This window comes from Melanerpes formicivorus, unplaced genomic scaffold, assembly GCF_026170545.1.
Source record: "Melanerpes formicivorus ecotype bairdi unplaced genomic scaffold, bMelFor1.0.p_v2 SCAF_21, whole genome shotgun sequence".
Taxonomy (NCBI): domain Eukaryota; kingdom Metazoa; phylum Chordata; class Aves; order Piciformes; family Picidae; genus Melanerpes; species Melanerpes formicivorus.
The window spans coordinates 12,398,574-12,420,600 of NW_027142373.1; the positions used below are offsets into that span (position 1 = coordinate 12,398,574).

Here is a 22,027-nt window from a genome sequence, read left to right on the forward strand (position 1 = left end):
CAATAGCCCCTGAGCAACCCCATCAGAGGGTTAGTGTCCCCTCCCCTCCTCCCCCTGCTGCTGCAAAAGCACAATGAAGAAGAACCAAACTGCACAGTGCAGCAGTGCACCAGCTTGTGAAGAGTTTGGCAGCAGTCTGGGTCCCTTAGATTCACTGCACACATCTCTGTCCTTGAAGATTACATGCTGTGCATGGGCATCCCAGGGAGAAGAATCTGGGACAGTCCAACACTAGGTTCTGTTCCAGTATCTAGAAGGTACAGGACTGCACACATTTTAACTCCACACTTGCCATTCCTATCCTTAACACCTTCTTTTCCTTCTGGAACTGAATCACAGAATCATAGAATTGTCAAGGTTGGAAGGGACCTCAAGGCTCAGCCATCTCCAACCCCACTGCCATGGGCAGGGACACCTCACACTGCAGCAGATTGCTCACAGCCACATCCAGCCTGGCTGCAAACACCTCCAGGCAGGAGGCTGCCACCACCTCCCTGGGCAACCTGTGCCAGGCTCTCACCACCCGCCTGGGGAACAACTTCTTCCTAACATCCAATCTGAATGAATCCATTTCCACTACCCCTCTTTCTTAATAGTGTCCTGTCATGGTCCCATGAACCAAGCAGATCACCACACTAGCCTCAGCCCTTGGTATTACTTCATTTCACAGAGTCAGCACCAGTACCCTGCCAGGACAGATCCTGCTGATTTGCTTAAAGGAAGCTCTGAAATTGCCCCAGCAGTCTTTGAGTCACATTTTCAGTGTTGCTTCAGGCCTGCCTGATGGACTGCAGGAAAAGCAGAGGTCTTGTACACAGTTGTATGGCTACGCCAAGAGAAAGGCGTGGACAGTACAGAGGAGACAGCAGCAGATGTTGGATGGAAATAAAGACCAAGGTGAAGCTTTAGCTATAGTGCCTGACAAAATGCATTTCACTTCCAAACAGCATACAAGTCCTCTGTTGTGCAGTCACTATTCCTGGTTTGGAATTTCTAATACTTCCACCTTTGCTTCTGATTTTGTGAGCACAGCAATGAGGGTCAAGAGGACTGCATAGAAGGGAGACCACAGCACTGCCAGCTACAGAGGATCTTGTAAGCAATGGGACAATGGTTTGCCTGGCTGTGTGTTGAGTATGGATGTATGGATCTCCTCCTTCTGCTCTAGAGAGCTATGTGATCCTAAACAGCAGCTCACTATTGGGCAGGGTTTTATCCCCCCTGGCGAACTGCAAAGGAAGATCCTCTGGAAGCTGGGACCACCTGGAGCTGCTAACTAGCCCCAGTGCAACCCACTCCCACTCCCACTTGAACGGAAAATGTCATAGGAGAGGAATGGAAGGGAAATGAAACCTGGCTTCATCCTCTACTCCTCACTGGCCTCCCTGGAAGCTCTGGGATAGAAGGCGTGGGGCAGAGTGCTGGGCTCTGTACTGCACCACGAATTAAGTGCCTCACAGTTCTGTCACACTCAGCATCCTTTCAGGAGGGAGAGTGCCTCAGAGACCACAGTGGCAGCACATCATCCCTTCTCTGCCGAAACAGGAGAGATTTCTGCTCTCCTTTTCCTGGCAGCACCCCCCCTGTCCCAGGCAGCCCCTCTGCAGCCCCTCCATCTAGCACCGGCCCAGGCAAACTGGAGCGGCGTTTGCACAGCCGAGCCGGGGAGCCTGGGCTCGGCTGACAGGGAGCGATGGGCAGCGCTCTGCCGAGACAGCACCGAGCTGGGCAGCGACCAGCAGATGGTGGTCAGGAGCTCAGCTCCGCAGCCGGCAGGGCGCCGCCAAGCAGGCTTCAAACCTTGCCCCAAGCCCTACCCGGGACACACCCTGTGCCCAGCCACATGTCACCAGCAAAGGGAGGCACTTCTGCTGGCACACCTCCTTCCTAGACAGCTTGGCAAGACTCTGCTGTTACTTTGATCTCTCGTTCCTATTTTTAGGAGAACTGTTGCCGGGACAGTTTGTCAGCAGGTAAATCACAGAGGAGGCCTCGGCGTGCAGAGCAGAGCTCCCTGTCAGCAGAGAGCATCGGGAGCCAGCGAAGGCAGAGCAGCAAGACAGGGCTGGAAGTTGAAACTGTGAGGCCTGAGGACAAGCACTGAGTGGAATGGCTTACCAGGGGGCTGTGCACTTCTTGTAGTTTCTCCATCAAGATGAAATGCCTCTTTCTAGAAGGTCTCTTCTATTCCAATCAGATAAAGAGATGGCACCCTGAAGCCCCTGGCCTGGAGGTGCAGAAGCTCAGGCTTCCAAATCCTGCAGCTCCTGCAGAGCCTTTGCGCTGAGGGAAACACCACTCCCCTCACTGTCACTTCTGGGAGTGTCACCAGCTGCTGCATGCTGCTGGACAGGCAAATCTGGACCTCAAAAGGATGTCTGCAACACACCATTGAGGAAACAGGAAATCTGCAGAATGTGAGCAGAGCAGAGGACATGTGACCCTCGTGAAACCCTCCTGCATCTGTATTTGCTGCCTGGAAAAGGGATCAAAGTATCTCTCAGAGCACTAAAACCCAGCAACACAAGCACTTCCCTCCTAAGGGGCTTGCTAGGATCAAAGGTCCATGGGGCAGGGGTGGGCAGGGGCAAAGAAGAGCCAGGCACCAGCCTGGCCTCGTTCTCCATGGCAAGCAATGGTTTTCTTTTGCTGTTTGCAGAAAGACAGGGACAGGATTCCCTGCAGAATGCACAGCAGAAAGGAACTCAGGTTCTTGTGCTAAAGGCATCTCAAAGCAGAGGGGGCAGCACCAAACCAGCCACCAGAGGGCTGGCAAAAGTGAACAGATGAACTAAGAGAGTCTGTGGGGTTAACTCACCCAGTCCTGACAGCAGCACTGAGAAGAGGCACAGGGATGTGCTTTTGAAGGCAGAGCAATGAACCTGGCCGTTACCTGCGGTCCATTACTTCCAGATCCACAGGCACGGAGTTAGGAGTGTCAGGGAGAGGAGGACAAGCACTGCAGCCAGGGCAGCCACCCCACAGCATCACAGGCTACCCAGAGGCAACACACTTGACCAGTGAACAATCTTTCATCTCACACTCACAGAAATATTCAGACTAGAAAAGACCCTCAGGGTCACCAAGTCCAACCATTACCCCTACTCTGCAAGGGTCACCCCTGCACCAGACCCCCAAGCACCACATCCAAACCACCTTTAAACACATCCAGGGTTGGTGACTCCACCACCTCCCTGGGCAGCACATTCCAATCCCTGACCACTCTTGATGGGAAAATCTTTTTTCCTTCTGTCCAGTCTAAACCTCCCCAGGGGCAGCTTGAGGCCATTCCCTCTTGTTCTGTCACTAATGACCTGTGAGAAGAGACCAGCAGCAGCCTCTCCACAACCTCCTTTCAGGTAGACAGCAATGAGGTCTCCCCTCAGCCTCCTCTTTTGCAATCTGAACAGCCCCTGTGTGTTGTTAAGGACAGGTTACCTAGAAGCATGTCTGAAGAGAGTGCTAACTGTGTCAGACATCCTGGGTGCTCCATGTGGAAAAGAGCAGCAGCTGAGGGCTGCACATTGAAGCCCTGGCACTTGCTGCCCTGCTGAGCCAGCTCAGAAGAGGGCAGCGTGTCCAGCCCGCAGGCACCGCCGCTGCCTCCACCTCTTCTGACTTTCTGTTTTGTTTTCCTCTCTTGCTCTTCCTGATCAACTTAGCAGCAGTCCAACTCATCCTGTTCCTTTGAAAGACCACTGGCAACATGATGCACTCCCAGTGATGGGGGAAAAGAAAAGCAAGTCAAAAGGGGTTTCACAGAGCAAAGTGAAGCAACAGAGAGTGAAGAGCCCACACACATCAGTCCGTCCCATGACGACTGACCCTCTGAGACCAGTCCAGCCTTGCTCAATAGAGGAAAATCACTTCCCATTTTCAAACTGCAGGAAATCCCCATTCCCCTTCAAAGAGGGATCCCAGGGAGGAAACATCTGTGCACTTAAAAGCCTCAGCTCCCTGACGGTGTTAGCTCACACTGTGCTGCAGCAGACTGCAGCTCAGGGGGCTCCTGGACACACAACCGAGCTAAAGCAAAACTACAAACACAGGCCCTGAGCTACCTGATCTAACTCCACTGAAGGGAGCTGATTCTCCCCTTCTGCTCCACTCTGCTGAGACCACACCTGGAGCACTGTGTCCAGTTCTGGAGCCTCTGTGCCAGGAAGGATCTGGAGGTGCTGAAAGGTGTCCAGAGAAGGGCCACAAGGATGAGCAGGGGGCTGGAGCTGCTCTGCTATGGAGAGAGACTGGGAGAGTTGGAGTTGTACAGTCTGGAGAAGAGTAGGCTACAAGGAGACCTAATTGTGGCCTTCCAGGATCTGAAGGGGGCTCCAAGAAAGCTGGGAAGGGACTTTTGAGGGTGTCAAGGAGTGATAGGACTAGAGGGAATGGAGCAAAACTAGAAACAGGTAGATTCAGCTTGGATATGAGGAAGAAGTTGTTCCCCATGAGGGTGGTGAGAGCCTGGCACAGGTTGCCCAGGGAGGTGGTGGAAGCCTCCTGCCTGGAGGCTTTTGCAGCCAGGCTGGATGCAACCTGCTGCAGTGTGAGGTGTCCCTGCCCATGGCAGGGGGATTGGAACTGGCTGAGCCTTGAGGTCCCTGCCAACCCTGACAATTCTGTGATTCTATAAACACAGGGTTGGACCAGAGACCTTCAGAAGTGCCTTCCAATTATAATTATTCTATGAATTTATGCTCTTACTTCAACAGGGTATTCATCCTTGGAGCAACTTAGGAGGATGCCTCTAGCTGTGGGACAGGTTTGAGGTAAGAGCAGTGTCATTACCCTTCCCAGGTGCTGCCACTGCATATCTGCTGCACACCAAACAGCACAAAGAAAGGCTACAGAGTCCCCCTAAGCATCTCCCCTGCAGCATCCTGCCCAGTGCTGGAGGATTACTGGTGGCAGAAAGCTGGATAAGATATGCAGGGGAAGCTCTTTGCAAGAGGCAATGCAAGGACACAGAACTGGAACCAGCACATCATCCCCCTGGGAAACAGCTTGCTCCATGCTGACATCCCTGAGCCTACATTTCTGTCTATCTGCAGCTCTCACAAATACCTGCAAATGCCTCACCTGGCAGAGGTGTCAGTCAGCCCAAGGGTATGAGGCAGAAGTAAGGGACACAGGGTACAGTCAAAGACCTGGGGTCTGTATCTGAACACAGCTGGTGCTGCAAATAGGAGTTGCTAGGGAGAGAAGTCCACAGAAGCCCCTGGGTGGCAGGGATGCCTACACCACTACTGACATTCATCCCAAGGTTGGCATGAAGATCCCAGCACTGAGAAGTGCCCCAAAGGCCCTCCCCAGGCTGGGAATGGGCACGTCCTGGTGAAGGGGGATGCTTGGGGCACTTCTGAACCCCTCTGGCATCACCCACAGGCTCTCTCTCTCTCTCCAGTGCTTTGAGTCATTCTGTGTTTTGTTCATTTTTATGCAATCTTTCTTGCTCAACATTTGGTTTCCATGGAGCCACATACACTGTGTGAAACACATTTATATTTAGAAAGTGGAACGGGTCATATGCCCTGTTCAGTTGCCATGGCAACCAGCACAGCTCCCATTCTGCTCAGACTGATGCCACATGGTGGCTGGGGACAAGTTGCCCTCCCTGGGTGGCCCTGTGGGCACCGCCTCTGCAGCAGAAGCACAGCCAGACGCTGCCAAAGCCACTGCCCCTCCAGCGCCCCCAGTCCAGCCAGCGCCATTCCTTTTCTCTGGGCCTCGTGCCTGGCCACCCTCTGTAACAGCAGCCTTCAGCACCATGCAGCCCTCAGCACCACGCAGCCCTCAGCACCACGCAGCACTCAGCACCACGCAGCCCTTCAGCCTGTGCCACGGCTCAGGGCACCTCGGAGCGCCACTTGTGCTGCCAGGTTAGAGCCATGTGCTGATCTATGCCCAGCACATACCCCACATGCCAATCCAGCAGGACAGCTCTCATTTCTCCCACTCTTAAAAGTCTCCCTGCTCTAATAAGTCTCCTCCATGCCACATCAAAGTATTCCTCACCTCTTCTTCCTCCTAACCAAATCTAGCATCACCGTGCAGCTGCTGTTTCCTTGGATGCCATCTCTGTCACCCTCCTACCAAGCCCCCACAGCTGTGACTGGGAGGAGGACCAGGTGACCCTAGTGTGTGGGTGTGTGCCCTGGTGCCCCCCAGCCCTGCTGCAGCTCCACACCCCTCTGTTTCCCCTCTGGCTCTGAACTGCAGTGGGTATGCTTCCCACCCAGCTTTCCTGTCCCCACGGGGGGCTGCTCTCCCAGCCAGATCCACAGCTGCCAAAATCCTCCCTCCTCTCCCACCCAGGTCCCTGGCTGTGGTGCAGGCATGTGCCCAGGACTTTGCTCCAAGGTAACAGCCATGAACAGCACTGTGTGTGTGCAGAGAATCATCCTTCTGGGACTGGTAAACATTTCTCTGGCAGTACCTTAAGCTGGGGAAAACCAAACTGTTTCTGAAGGATCCTTGACCCAGGGAGACAGACTGGGTGATGTTTCCTGGCACAGTTCTGTGTGAGAGACTAAAATGGGTTGGAAGAGAAATGCTCTGATCCAGGAATCTTGCCCAGACTCCTTCAAAAGAGAGGCTGTCAAGCCAGAGGTGAAATACCCAAGCAGCACCAGTGCAGTTCAGTCCTCTCCCTTCTCCACACGAGCCTGGTGCATAGAGCCACAGCAGGGCTCAGACTGGGAGAAGCCACAGCAGTGAGCTGCAGCTGAGCTGTGGTGGTCTCATAGGACCCATGGCACCAGGTCTGGTCCAGATCTTGCTGCAGATGCTGTTCACTTCCTGGGAAATCAGCAGGGCAGGGAGATGCTTCACAATGGCTATTGTCTTGGCTGAGGAGAGGGAAGCCAGGCAGGTGTAAGGATGGTGGATAAGAAAGATGGGGAGGGGTGAGACTCATTGTGGGAGCCCTGCTCTGGGGAGGGTGGTTAGCAAGAAAGAGAGCAAACAGCTGTGACAGCTTTTGGTGTTGGAGCAGCAGGTGTGGTGCAGGGTGAGTGCAGTTTGCAGAGGGCAGCCTGGCTGTGGCTTCCTTGCCTCTTGCTCTGCCTGAGCTCTCCATCACCTTCCTAAGCTCCCTTTCCAGCCTGCCCACAGCCAGGGGGAGTGCTGCCCTGGGACAGCATTTAGCACTGACAAGGGTGTAGAGTCCTGGCACTGAATTGCCAGCCAAGAAATGGGATGCAAAGTGCCACCCTCAGAGCAGGTGCCAAAAACCATGAGGAGCCAGGTGGGTGTGGGGTCTGCTCTGAGGAAGCCTGTGCTGGTGGCCATGGCTACATGCACACATGTATCCCTGCAAGACTAATGCCTCTCCAGCCACAGGGAGCTCAGCAATCACCTCCTGGACAACACAGGGCTGGTTTTCCTTTCTGTGCTAATGGACCAGATGCCACTGAATGGACAAATCTGTCCCACTCCCTTGGAGCAGCCCTTCCCAGCTGGTGTCACCCAGCCCAGCTATGCATGCAAAGGTGATGGCCAGAGAGACTGGATGGGCAGCTGCAAAGGTCTGGCATTGACAAGAAAAGCTCTCCCAAGTGACCTGGGAAGGCCATGGAAGGGTCAATCAAGCAGACTGCTGTGATGAAGGGCTCAGCTCCAGCCACAGTGGAGCAGAGGAACAATAACACAGAGGGACAATGATAGGTGGAGAAGCAAGGCACCTAAGCAGCCCTGAGGAAAAGGACTTGGGGGTGCAGATGGATGGGAAGTTGGACAGGAGCAGGCAGTGTGAGCTTGCAGCACAGAAGGCAAATCGCATCCTGGGCTGCATCAAAAGATGTGTGGCCAGCAGAGCCAGAGAGGTGACTCTGATACTTTGGTGAGACCTCACCTGGAGTACTGTGTGCAGGTCTGGAGCCCTCAATATAGGAAGGACATGGAGCTGATGGAGAAGGTCCAGAGGAGGGCCATGAAAATGATCAGGGGGGTGGAGCACCTCTGCTACAAAGACAGGCTGAGGGAGCTGGGAATGTTCAGTCTGGAGAAGAGAAGGCTCTGGGGAGTCTTAATAGCAGCCTGCCAGTACCTGAAGGGGGCTGCAGGAAGGATGGAGAGAGACTGTTTGCAAAGGCCTGCAGGGACAGGAGCAGGGCCAATGGCTTCCAACTAGAGCAGAGCAGATTTAGAGTGGATGTTAGGAGCAAGTTCTGCACCATGAGGGTGGTGGAACACTGGAACAGGTTGCCCAGGGAAGTGGTTGAGGCTCCATCCTTGGAGATGTTCAAGGTAAGACTTGATGAGGCTCTGAGCAACCTGATCTAGTGGAGGATGTCCCTGCTGACTGTGGGGAGGTCAGACTGGATGAACTTTAGAGGTCCCTTTCAGCCCAGACCATTCTCTGATTCTCTGATTCTAATCTAACAAACAGAGCACTCTGCTTGGGGCCTCCCCTGTGCATGAGAGCAATCAGCCCCCCTGTCTGAGGTGGAAACCATCACAATGAGTCAAGGGAAAGGCTCTCGAGATCATCTTACAGAGGAACACTGTCCCTAGGGTATGGTACTCATTACTGGATGCAGGCAAGGAGCATCTTGGGATTATACAGGACAAGCAATGATTAGAGGAAGAAACAAAGGTGGGGGAAGAGGGAAAACCACTGTGGGAAAACAGAAGGGTATGGGGATGAAAGGAACCAGTTGTATGTAAACAGGCAGGTGGTCATCACATTTGTCTGCTCCTGCCCCGAGTCTGATCACCGCCTTCTTCAAATCCAGTTCTGACAGTTTTGCTGGGTAAGGGCCTCTCCATCCAGCATGGATGTGCATGCATGGAGATCTAACTAGTGCCAGCCACTGCAGTTGGGGACCACAAGTCACAGGGGCTGGTGTGTTTGCAGGGCCAGCAGCTGCAGAGACTGCAGCACTGGTGTGCCATGGGGGTGCTGATCGAGCTGGACTAAGCAGATACAGAAACAGACATCAAGTCTGGGCCACATGCTGGAGAAACCAGAGGGTGTTTGAGCAGCTACTGCAGATCCTGGAGACCAGAGCCAACTAATGTAGGGGCCCTGAGTTGTGGCTGTTGGGAGCTTACATGAGTCTCTGTGTGTCAGGTAGAAGGATCCATAGCTCATCTGCCAGGTAGACAGGGAATCTTCATCCAGTCACTGGGAGAATCTTCCAGGTGCAGGCAACTGGGGAGCCTGGGATGCAAAGCCAGCTCCTGGACACTCTCAGGCTTGTGACTGGAGTGCTCTCCATGGCACACTTTTGCATTCCCCACTGATGGAGCTTCATCATGTTTCAGCTAGAGAGGATGAGGCTGCAGGTGCCATTTCTGAGTGCTGAATGCTTCTGTCTGTGCTGACCTGTGGCTGCCCATGTCTCAGATGCATATTGGGAACATAAGCTTAGTCTCACTGCTGTCTATATGGAGAGATGGAGCTGTGGCAGCCCTGCCTGTAGTGGGCTTCCTGATTCAGCAGCCCCTAACATGGTGCACATCCACTTGGAGAAAGACTGTTTACAAAAGCCTGTGGTGATAGGACAAGGGGCAATGGCTTCAAACTAGAGCAGAGCAGATTTAGATGGAATGCTAGGAACAAGCTCTGCACCATGAGGGTGGAGAACACTGGAACAGGTTGCCCATGGAGGTGGTTGGGGCCTCATCCCTGGAGATATTCAAGGTGAGGTTCAACAGGCTCTGGGTAACCTGATCTAGCAGAGGATGTCCCTGCTGACTAGATGAGCTTTGGAGGTCCCTTCCAACCCAGACCATTTCATGATTCTATGATTCTATGCTCCTCAGCCCTTGGTATTCATCTTTTCAGGTGCTGTCATGGAGCACAATCAGCTGAGGTGGAATAATCCCAGTCCAAAACAAAGCTAAGCAATGAGAGACTTCACAGGTGCCTGTCCCCTCTCACAGCCCTGGGGCAATGGGCAGCATTCTGCCTTTGTGCAGAAGCTCAGCTCTGCAGCACTGGTGTGAACAACATAGTAACACATCACAGCTGCCTCAGATCTAAGGGATGGGGTACTGAACTGAAAAGAGGCAGACCTCAGCATCAACAGGTGACCTTGGAGCCCCTGGTGGGCAGTCGGCATAGGCACCATACAGAAGCTGAGAGGCTGGTTCCTCTCACTCATTCCCAGGTGAGCTGTGCTGCCCAGCATGGAGCAATCCCTCCCAGCAGTCTGTGTGGCTGCAGCAGTGGAGGAGTTTCTCTGGAATGCCTGCCACACTGCTCCTTCCCAAAGAGAACTACAGAATCACAGACCACAGAATGCACTGGGTTAGAAGGGACCCTCAAAGGCATCTTGTCCAACCCCCCTGCAGTCTGCAGGGACACCTCCAACTACAGCAGGCTGCTCAGGGCCACATCAAGTTTGAGCTTGAATGTCTCCAGGGATGGCAGGAAGAAGTTATCCCTCTCCCATTCCTCATGTGTTCCTCCCAGCATCATTGTTTCCTGCTCCTTAGAGTTAACATCTGGCACCTAATTTGCTAACTAGCAGAGACAGCACAGGCTGTGGAGGGCTGGGAATGTTTCATCTCCCACTAACACAGCCAGCTTGGGTCACCAGCAAGCAGCACAATGAGTGCTCTGCCCTCATACCTTTCTCTTACTAGGAAATGAAGTCTTGGTGTCTGGAAATAGCAGGGTGAGGCCAAAGATGACTTCTTGAGATCCAGAGCTGATGGCAGCACAGTTTCATGTTTCTGTCCCCAAGCTCTGCACACTGCTGCCTAGGGTACACCTCACCTCACTAGGGTACAACAAAGTCTGGCATGGGCTACCTGAGTTCCAGATCCATCCTCTCAAGGGGAATTGATGCCTGGAGCTTTGCCACAGTCTGGCTCTCCTGGATCCTATGACTTCCCCAGGAGTGAGTTATCACACTATGGGTTGGTAGAGTGAGAAAGGGCTGAAGAAGGCAAAAGCCTGTGCCAGCACTCGGGGGCTGGATGTGCCTGTGCCAGGGCAGCCCAGGAGGAGGCAGGAGCCCTGGCATCAGGAGGGATGTGTCGCTCCATCTCTGACATCAGCATCTGGTACGAAGGGCCAAGCAGCAGGGCCAAGAGCTCTGAAGGGCTTTGTTGTCCTGAGCAGCCAGGGACAACAGAGCTATTGTGGAGCAAACCTTGTACTGTAAGAGTCACCCACATAGGCCCAAAGAGTCACAAGGCCAGGTCAGGCCAGCTGCAGCATTACTGCTTGTCTGCAGTTTGAAATGCCACAGTGTGGGGACACATCCCCCTCTGAGTGGCTGCAAAGCATGGCTCACCAGCTAGATGGGCACAGGTCAAAGAGGCAGCCAGGGAGCTGCTCGTCCCAGGTGCTCTGCACTGGAAGCAGTTAAAAATAGAAACTCCCCACAGCCACCTAAATGTGCAGTCTGAGCCCTCTCCCCAGGCTGCTGCACGGAACAAGGGGGCAGAGAAGTCACCCACAGCAGGCTGTAGGGCAGCATGGCTGATGCTGTGCTCTTAAGGCCTTCTGAGTGCAGCTGGCTGTGGAGAAATGGAACCTCTGGGAGTGTTGCCAAGTGGTGGTGGATGGGGCCTCCAGCCTGTGTGCTGCAGCAAAGCTCAGCCTGCCTGAGCACTGCCTCCTGTCCACACTGACACAACACAACCTCAGCAGCCCGGGACAGAGCTCTTGTGGGAATGTCCTCCCTCCAGCCAGGGCCCAGGAGCACTGAGAACTTCACAGGAGTGGATGCAGTGGCAGGATTGGATCCTTCACTCTGCTTGCAGCAAGCTGCTGAATGCAAGAACTGGGAGGGAGCCCCAAGCCACTCCAGCCTTTGTGGGCAGCTGCCATCCCCCTTCCTGCCAGGGCCAACCCTACACATGCCAAGGGTTTCACTTGAAGACAAATGTGGCTGAACATGAGCCAGCAGTGTGCCCAGGTGGCCAAGAAGGCCAGTGGCATCCTGGCCTGCATCAGGAACAGTGTAGCCAGCAGGAGCAGGGAAGTCCTTGTGTCCTGTGCTCAGCACTGGTTAGGCCACACCTTGAGTCCTGTGTCCAGTTCTGGGACCCTCAGTTTAGGAAAGATGATGAGATGCTGGAAGGTGTCCAGAGAAGGGCAACAAAGCTGGGGAGGGGTCTGGAGCACAGCCCTGTGAGGAGAGGCTGAGGGAGCTGGGGTTGCTTAGCCTGGAGAAGAGGAGGCTCAGAGGAGACCTTCTTGCTCTCTCCAACTCCCTGAAGAGAGGTTGTAGCCAGGTGGGGGTTGGTCTCTTCTGCCAGGCACCCAGCACCAGAACAAGAGGACACAGTCTCAGGCTGTGCCAGGGGAGGTTTAGGCTGGATGTTAGGAAGAAATTCTTCCCAGCAAGTGAGATTGGCCCTGGGGATGTGATGCCCAGGGAGGTGGTGGAGTCCCCTTCACTGGAGGTGTTTAGGAAGAGCCTGCATGAGGCACTTGGTGCCATGGGTTAGTTGATCAGATGGTGCTGGGGGAGAGGTTGAACTTGATGATCTCTGAGGTCTTTTCCAACCTGGTTAATTCTGTATTCTACTCTGTGAAGTAACTGCTTCAACAGGAAAACCTTATGTAATATATATTGGTTACATAATGTACTATAGATGTTATATAACTGAGAGAAGCAAACCTGTGCCTTGCTCACTGTGGGGCTCTTTCAGTGCTGCTCCTGACCACATGCACAGACTGGGACTGCTGCCTTGCACCACACTTTGCATCACCCTTCCTGGGCCCTCAGACATGGGCAGGGGACTCTTGGCTGCCCATGGGCTGCCCACCTGTTTCCTGACCCCTCCACCAGCTCTGCCACAGCAGCCTGGCAGCCTGTCTGCCTCCAGCCTGCCCCACAGCCCCCAGGAAGTGCAGGCATCTTCTGAGCACACCGCCTGGCCCAGAGCACAGCAGCCAGGTAAACAAGCCCCAGTGTCAGCCACAGCAGTGAGATGCAGGAAGAACACCCTCCAGCAGCAAAATCCCTGCTCCAGGCAGGATTTCAGCTATCCAGGGATTCACCCAGGGATGATGTGGAACAGCTGGAAACACTCACTTGCTTTGGTGGTGTAGATGGAACTGGGACACTTCTCTGCTCCAGCAATGCACAAGGTGTGAAAAGAGTAAGATATGAATAAAAATAACATGACAAAGATACAAATCACTATGAAAGAGATTTTTTCCCTCCAGGGTGCAGTGTGCCTCTGCACCATACCTTCAGAAAGAAGCACCAGCTGCCAGGGGCCATGCCAGGACATGCCCTTCCTTGCATCCCTGGGCACACATCCTTAAGGTTTTTTAACAAGCAGGATTCTACTGCTGTGCTCTGCAGCTTCCCAGATACAATCCAACCACAACAGCTCACAATCAGGGCCTGCTCGAGGAAGGAAGAGATTCTCTCTTCAGTTACAGAGACTCTCTCCCATGTGCACACACGAGCGTGCGCTGCAAAGCTCCGGCACAGCAACCTCCACCTCTGCTGCTGGCACCTCCCAAGGCTCTGCTTGCAAAAACGTTAGGGAGCAAGTGGAGAGAATATTTGTAAGTTAGAAAAACAAGTAAAGCATCATGGAAGAGCTGCTGATCAAACCTCAGGGCTGCTGTGTTCTCCTACTCTGCCCTGGTGAAGTCCCACCTGGACTCCCCAGTTCAGGAGGGACAGGGATCTGCTGGAGAGAGTCCAAGGGAGGCTCCAAGGATGCTGAAGGGACTGCAGCACTGCCTGGGGAGGAGAGGCTGAGAGCCCTGGGGCTGCTTAGTCTGGAGAGAAGACTGAGAGGGATCTGATCAATGTCTATCAATAGCTGAGGGCTGGGGGTCAGGAAGGAAGGGACAGGGACAGCCTGAGCTCACTTGTACCCTGGGGATAGGACAAGGGGCAATGGATGGAAACTGCAGCACAGGAGGTTCCACCTCAACATGAGGAGGAACTTCTTCACTGTAAGGCTCACAGAGCCCTGGAGCAGGCTGCCCAGAGAGGTTGTGGAGTCTCCTTCTCTGGAGCCTTTCCATCCCTGTCTGGATGTGTTCCTGTGTGACCTGTGCTGGATTCTATGCTCCTGCTCTGGCAGGGGGTAGGACTGGAAGATCTCCAGAGGTGCCTTCCGACCCCTAACATCCTCTGATCCTGTGATGCTGTGATCCTCTGATCCTTCTCAAGAGAAGTTAAAGAAAGAATATTCTGAGACTGTCCAAAGGATAATCTGTTCTGTGTTTATCTTTAATTACCCTTGAAAAGACTTTAAATGTCTGATCTCTTTTAGGAAGGATGTTGGGACTGGGTCCCAGAGAACCTTACATTAACAATCTACATTTCTACTAAGATACTTTTATCCTAAATGTGATCTCCAAATCGATGAAATTACAATAAACTTGGGCTTGCTCATTCAGATTCTGCTCCCAGCCCCAGGCTTAACCAAAGCTATTAACATTCTGGCACATTACAGCTACATGTCCCTGCACTTTAAGATGAGATTTCCTTCCCTCTGTTGCTGTGGCAGGGCAGGACCCCCAGACAAAGCTCCTAGCAGGTAGCCTGGATGGGGACTTTTTACTCACAACTGTCCTCAAGTTCCTCCTGAGTGGTGTTTCCCTGCACAGGAAATCTGCTACGCAGCCCCGACCTGCTGCTGCCTGGATTCAATGGCCCTGCACAACCTAAACTTCGGGAACCTCAGATGCAGAGAAAACAATGCAATGTCCAAGACACAAAGTGCTGCCAGATGCACATTCCTGCGCCCTCCCTCCTGATCCCTCTCAGGCGCAGGGAATGTGGCTGCTGCTGCTGTAACCCTCCCTGCGCTCGGGCGCACGCAGCCCAGCCTGCGCCTGGCTTGCTGCTGCTGCTGCTGCGATGGATGCCTGGCAAAGGGGCAAACAAAAAACAAAGGGCCAGCCCACAAGCCTTTCCCACATAGATCCCTGGCTCACCCCAGACCCTGCCTGCCCATGGCTGTGCCCACACAGACAGGCAGCCCCTGCTGGAGCAGGAGTGGGAGCTGGGCTGGGAGCAGGGCTGGTGGGATGGCAAGTGCCAGCCCACGTACCCATTCCAGCAGGGGACGCAAGGTGGCAAAGGGCTGGCTGGGAGCTCCTGGGCTCTGTGGTGCTGGGGCCCAGGTCTCCTGCCAGGCTCAGCTGGTGCCTCCCTGCTGGCATCAGTGCCTGCTGAACTTGCAGGGTTTTTTCAGTGGTCCCTGCTCTGAAAATGCAAAGCAGGAAACTACCTCTGTACCCTGATGGAGGACTGAGATGTCACTGCAGAAAATCAGCCTTCTCAGCAGCCTTGACAACACTGTGGTTGCTCAAGCAGGACATGCTGAGCATGACCACATGCATCTCTGCCTGGCTGCTTTGACTGCCTCCCACAGGAAGGTCTGGACATCCCCAGCAGCTGCCTGCTGGCACCAGAGTGTCCTATATTTGTTTACAAGCTTCTTCCCATTACAGGAATGGAAAAAAGTGCAAATGCAACACACAGGTAATGCAGCACCCCCAGCTGCTTCTGAAAAAGACCCTTGGTAGGCAGGGCAGCAGAGGATCTCCTCTGCTGTGCCAGAGCCATATTCTCTCCTGTCACTTCTGCAGCTTCTGCTGCTCCCAGGAAGGACTGAGCTGGTTCACATCAACCCTGGCAGCACAAAGTGCTCTCTGTAGCTGCTGTCCCCTCTCTGGCACTCCTGCACAGAGACTCCACTCCTTTTTCTGGCCTTTCTGGTTTGGAGGAGAACATCTGCAGAGGACACTCATGTCTCTCTCCCACATGCCACCTACCCAGGAGTGTAAGTGAGCAGTCATTTCACCAGGCCAGTCCTTGGCAACAGGGATGCCTCATCATCCCACTGCTGACATGAAAGAGTCTGTTCATGTTTGCTTTCTAATTAGTGGCATACCTTTGAGCATCTCAAAAACACGAGTTTCATGTCCACAGAGCTACTGCTCCTAGCCCTCCTCAGATCTCATTTGCCCAGTTCATTTCCTTTTAATGAACCTGCACCACACAAACACTGCAGCTCAGCAGGGCATCCAGATCACCACATTTGGGCAGTAAAATTCAGGTAGTCCTGGGATGGCCCAGATGCAAGAAGAGCAACGAAGCCAGCACGCTAGAGGTGGTGGAAAGGAGTGCAGAGACAAAGGCAGGCCTCAGCAGAAGTGCCAGCAGGCAGCACAGGCAGGCAGGTCCAGGACAGCGATCCTCCTCAGCTGGAGGTGATCAGCTGCAGCCAGGACACAGACACGCAGCGCAGGGGAGCCGCAGAAACACTCACAGGAAACATCAAGTCGATATTCAGCCTGGAAAAAATGCAAGTAGAGGAAAACAGCCCAAAAAGCAGCCAGCAGGAGGGAAATCCCTGGAAACAGTGATTGGTGAATTTGAATTCGCCCCAGGCAGTAACTGAGCATCCCGAGAGGAATACAGAGAGTGTCCCTGGAGAAAAGGCCTTGGGGGTGCTGGGGGAGGAGAAGCTCAATAGGAGCCAGCAGGGAGCACTTGCAGCCCAGAGAGCCAAGCAGAGCCTGGGCTGCAGCAAGAGAAGCAGAGCCAGCAGGGAGGGGATTCTGCCCCTCTACTCCACTCTGCTGAGACCAGAGCTGGTGCTCTGGGGCCAGTTCTGGAGCCTCTATTACAGGAAGGATCTGGAGGTGCTGGAAGGTGTCCAGAGAAGGGCCACGAGGATGAGCAGAGGGGTGGAGCTCATCTCCTATGGAGACAGACTGAAAGAGTTGGGGTTGTTCAATCTGGAGAAAATGCTCCCATGAGACCTTCTTGTGGCCTTGCAGTATCTGAAGGGGCTACAAGAAAGCTGGGGAGGGACTTTTGAGGGTGTCAGGGAATAGGACTGGGGGGAATGGAGCAAAACTATAAGTGGGGAGATTCAGATTGGATGTTAGGAAGAAGTTCTTCCCCATGAGGGTGGTGAGAGACAGGCACAGGATGCCCAGAGAGGTGGTGGAAGCCTCATCCCTGGAGGTTTTTGCAGCTAGGCTGGATGTGGCTCTCAGGAACCTGCTGTAGTGTGAGGTGTCCCTGCCCATGGCAGGGGAGTTGGAACTTGATGATCCCTGAGGGTCCTTCCAACCCTGACAATTCTGATTCTATGAGGTACAGAATTCATTGCTGAACTCACCCCCAAACATCATTATTTCCATGCAATTCACAACTTTTGCTGTTCCAAGAGAAGTAAGCTTCAGCCTAAGTCTGCTGCCTACAGAATGAGCAAGCACAGCAGTTGCCTATTGCCACAACAACCCAGTAGAAAGGGAATTTTGGCTTTGAGTTACTGCAGCTATATGAAGAGAGCCAGAGGCACCAAGCCTGTATGACTTAATGACCATCACAGATAAAGCTTATTGCAGAAGTGAGAACTGAATGTGCTCCTTGGGAGGAAAGCTGACCCCTTCATTCCTGGGTATTTCTACATATATTGTAAATACTGTATATATTGTGTATAGAGAGATTTGCATTTCATCCTGCTTGTAAATACGGCATATCCTTTGCTTCTCCGACTGAGCTAGCTGTGGTTTCTTTCTTTGTGGGGGAGGGAGAACTGAACCTTCTCTCACCACCACAGTGCAGCAAGAAAATAGTGTGTCCAGCAGGTCTAGGGAGGCTCTTCTCCCCCTCTACTCTGCCCTGCTGAGACCACAGCTGCAATACTGTGTCCAGTTTTGGGCTCCTAGTTCAAGAGAGACAGAGGCCTGATGGAGAGAGTCCAACAGAGAGCCATGAGGATGAGTAGGGGACTTCAGCATCTCCCCTGTGAAGAGAGACTGAGAGCCCTGGGGCTGTTTAGTCTGGAGAAGAGAAGGCTGAGAGGGATCTGATCAATGTCTATCAGTACCTGAGGGGCGGGGGGCAAGTGGAGGGGGGCAAGCTCTTTTCAGTGGTGCACAGCAATAAGCCAAGGACCAATGGATACAAACTTGAACAGAGAAGGTTTCAGCTCAACATGAGGAGAAACTTCTTTCCAGTGAGGGTGCCAGAGCCCTGGAGCAGGCTGCCCAGGGGGGTTGTGGAGTCTCCTTCTCTGGAGCCTTTCCAACCCCACCTGGATGCATTCCTGTGCAGACTGCCCTGGGTGATGCTGCTCTGGCAGGGGGTTGGACTGGATGAGCTCTGGAGCTCCCTTCCAACCTCCAATATTTTGTGATTCTGTGATTCTGTGACTCCCCTGCAATGAGGATATCTGTGACCTGCTCAAGATTCATCACCAAGCCATGTCCCTCAAAGCAGAAACAGAAACTCTTGTCTGCTTGGTTGTTCTACATCCAGTAGGTTAATCTTGTTTATTAAATTCAGCATTTCAATATACATCTTGCTCTTGGCTCCACAGGATATAATCACTCTGACTGCAGCAGTGAATTTGGATAATTATACTATGGAATCATCAGAAGTCACTGGGCCTGGGAACCCTTTGTGCCTGGCACTGTGTGTAAGGAAAGAAACATTTTATATTGATTTTAAACGAAAAATAAGCTGCCAGTTACTCTTGTGACAGAAGTGTAGGCAGGCACAGAAGCAGATAAAATCAGCAGAGAAGCATCAACAGTAACAGGAAATGTTCTATAAATGCAGCAGTGTTAAGGGGAAGACCAAGCAGGGGAGGCAGATGCAGCGCAGCAGATAAGGAGAGCTGCCCAGGGTTCAGTATCTGCAACAAAGAGTCATCTGTTAATAAAGAAGTGATCCATGACCAAGTGGCTGCCACACTCTGACTAGGAACAAAGGATTAAAATTCCAGCCTGCAGTAGGGAAGGAGTAATTTGGGGAACCCTGAGACTGAGAAATTCATCCTCAGACTTCTGAAGAACTGGCTCATGAGTCTCAGAGCAACTGCCAGCACTTATGGAAAGGAAGGGAGGGGGCAGGACAGAAGAGGCAGAATTGGAGAAATGGGAAGCGAAGGAAATGGAGTTGTGGAGCAGACACCTGAACTCCAGCTCCCAGAAAAAGAATTCCATAAATTATGTAGCAATGTTTTGAGGACCCTGAGCAGATAAGAATATAACAAAGAGCCTACAGCATTTTGTCATGGAGAGATCTGTTGAACCAATCTGATCATCTCCAGGTGACTGAACACCAGCCCCAGGGTGGGAGTGAGGCCACAGAGGTGCCAGCAGTGGTACACTCTCCTGGAGAGAGAAACATCTTCCTGGGAAGGAGAACAAGAGAGCAGCCTGAGAGACGTGATGAGGTAAGAGCTCAGGTGGAGCTGTGGTCAAATGTTGAGGTTCAGTCTTTAAGACATGAACAAGCTGGCTAGTCCAGAGAGAGTGAAAACCAGAGAGCTAGAGAAAAATCCCTGAAAGGAAACAAGAACATTTATTAGTGCAGAGCAGGGATGAGCAGAGTGTCTCAGAAACATCATCAAGCTGCCCAAATAAAAGATAGTTTCCAAAGGCCTGTGGTGATAGGATAAGGGGCAATGGTTTCAAACTAGAGCAGAGCAGATTTAGATTGGATGTTAGGAACAAGTTCTGCACCATGAGGGTGGTGGAACACTGGCACAGGTTGCCCAGGGAGGTGGTTGAGGTCCCATGCCTATAGATATTCAAGGTAAGGCTGGACAGGGCTCTGGGCAAGCTGATCTAGTTGGGGATGTCCCTGCTGAGTGCAGAGGGCTTGGACTGGATGAGCTTTGGAAGTTCCTTCCAACCCAGACCATTCTTTGATTCTAGGATTTTCCCATCCATCACAGGTGGGATAAAAATGGTTTTAAATTGCAGGAAGGAATGTCGGGAACTGAGGTGATGTAGAAGTCATAGTAGCTTGGACTTCCTTAAGAAGTGCTGGAAGGTGTCCAGAGAAGGGCCACGAGGATGAGCAGAGGGCTGGAGTTACTCTCCTATGAGACAGGCTGAGAGAGTTGGGGTTGCTCAGTCTGGAGAGGAGAAGGCTCCAAGGAGAACTTCTTGTGGCTTTCCAGTATCTGAAGGGGCTACAAGAAAGCTGGGGAGGGACTTCTGAGGGTGTCAGGGAGTGACAGGACTGGGGGGGATGGAACAAAACTGGAAATGGATAGCCTGAGATTGGCTGTGAGGAAGAAGTTGCTCCCCATGACGGTGGTGAGAGACTGGCACAGGTTGCCCAGGGAGGTGGTGGAAGCCTCCTGCCTGGAGGTTTTTGCAGCCAGGCTGGATGTGGCTGTGAGCAACCTGCTGTAGTGTGAGGTGTCCCTGGCCATGGCAGGGGGGTTGGAGCTAGATTAACCTTGAGGTCCCTTCCAACCCTGACAGTTCTGTGATTCTATGATTAAGAAAAGAGCAGATAAAGGAAGAATTGTTGAGCCTTCCTGGGAGCAGAGGAGTGAGCCTATGACTATAGTATCAGATCCATGGATGTAATGTGGGTAGTTGTTGTCTAAGATCACACTAAGCCAACACTCCCTGAGGTGCCTTGGAATAGATGAGCTTGGTATGAAAATGGAAATGTTATTTAAAGTAGGCCATCATGTATTAAAAGGAAAACAAAACCTAATCTGAGAAAATGCTACTTAGAAAAGGTCAACCCTTGAGGCTGGCAGAACTGGGGTGGGGCCTCTGCAGTGTTTCTGCTGGCATTCACCCTGCAATCTTTAATAATATTATCACAAATCCTTTTCTTCCACAGGCCTCTGCTGCTGGAGCTCTCTCATTAAGGAAAATCTTGCTCAAATCTGCTTCATCTCTCTCCTGTGGGGGGGAATTTCTTCTGAGAGTAAGGGACTCATCTGTCAGAGCATGACTATGGTTGCACTCAAAGGTCTCTTCCAACCAAAACAATTTTATGAGTCTATGAGCAAGGGTTTGGACTGGCAGCAACTGGCAATAAGGCCTTGGAGATCACTGTTTCACCTCTCCTTGATCCTGACAGTTAAGAACAAATAGAAGTCATTCAGCTACTATTAACCAAACCTTGCAGACACACAAACCAGGCTGTTTCCAAAGGGGTGTGGAAGGCTGTTGCTCCTCCCCAGTTCAGGGCCCACTGGCTTATGAATGAAGGCACAAACCCCACTGCCACAGATGAACCGGATTCCAGACAGGCAGAGCGCAGAGAAGCTCAGAAGTCCTCCCAGAAGTCCTTTATTGCTGTGTTGTAGAATCCCCAGCATTACAGAGTCTCAGAGTGTCCTTAACAGCAGAAGTCCCAGAGGCCCTTAACAGACACAGCAGCTAAGAGAGTCCTCAGCACATCCCTAGCAACATCCCAGAGCCCTTGTCAGAAGTAGCTAACAGAAGCAGAAGTCCCTAGCAGCCCTAAACCTCCCAAGCTGTTCCTAACCTAAGGCCTTAAATGAAGGTCACTATTGATCAGAGTGGCTATTTTTAATACCCTTTGTTATCAATTTCCTTACCCAGTAAAACCCAACCACATCTATATGCTGAAAACTTTTCCCAATGAGAGGTGCCAGCATGTCAAGGAGGTGGCTTCTGCAGCATGTTCCAGTCCAAGGGTGCCAAGGTGAGGCTGTTGTCCCTGGCACACATAGAGTGTGATTGTTTTGCTCTAGGCACCTAAGGAATTCACAGTCTCACAGTATCACCAAGGTTGGAAGAGACCTCAAGGATCATCGAGTCCAACCTGTCACCACAGACCTCATGACCAGACCATGGCACCAAGTGCCACATCCAATCCCCTCTTGAACACCTCCAGGGATGGGGACTCCACCACCTCCCTGGGCAGCCCATTCCCATGGTGAATGACTCTAAGGAGCTCTATGCAGCTCAGGGCAGCCAGCAGCTGCCCTCAGAACAGGGGCTGCCACAGAAGGCCTTAGCTCAGTTCTGTTAATTGGTTCCCCTCTGTTCAGGAAATCCTCCATCCGTATGACAAATGGAAGAGGACTTTTCCAACCCATTCTGAAACACGAAGCCAAACAGCCTTCACAAATGTCAGTGAAGATGAATGTGCTTGACTGACAAACACACAAGGTCACTGCTTTTGAAAAGACCTGGTAAAACTCAGATGGAGGGTGACAGGAGGGCAGACCCCAGCCTCTGCTGTATTATCAAAGGCTTCTGTGGATCAGTGACCTGGGACTCATACTAAGTATGTTGGGTTGAGTGGTCTCTGCCAAAGCCCCCAGGTACTGCAGC

General features: G+C 52.5%; 1 protein-coding gene across 4 annotated transcripts in view; it reads right to left on the reverse strand.

The window, feature by feature from the left end:
- Positions 1-22,027, reverse strand: part of GAS7 (growth arrest specific 7) — a 141,998-nt gene that overhangs the window by 92,814 nt on the left and 27,157 nt on the right. Inside the window, exon 1 of one of the 4 annotated variants that reach the window (XM_068151630.1) lies at positions 2,119-2,166. The exons of the other annotated variants lie outside the window; for them this stretch is intronic. Within the exon in view, the coding sequence (XP_068007731.1) occupies positions 2,119-2,151 (33 nt within the window). The 5' untranslated portion in view covers positions 2,152-2,166. Of the gene's footprint in view, positions 1-2,118; positions 2,167-22,027 lie in introns of those variants that run through there. 4 annotated transcript variants of the gene reach the window in all.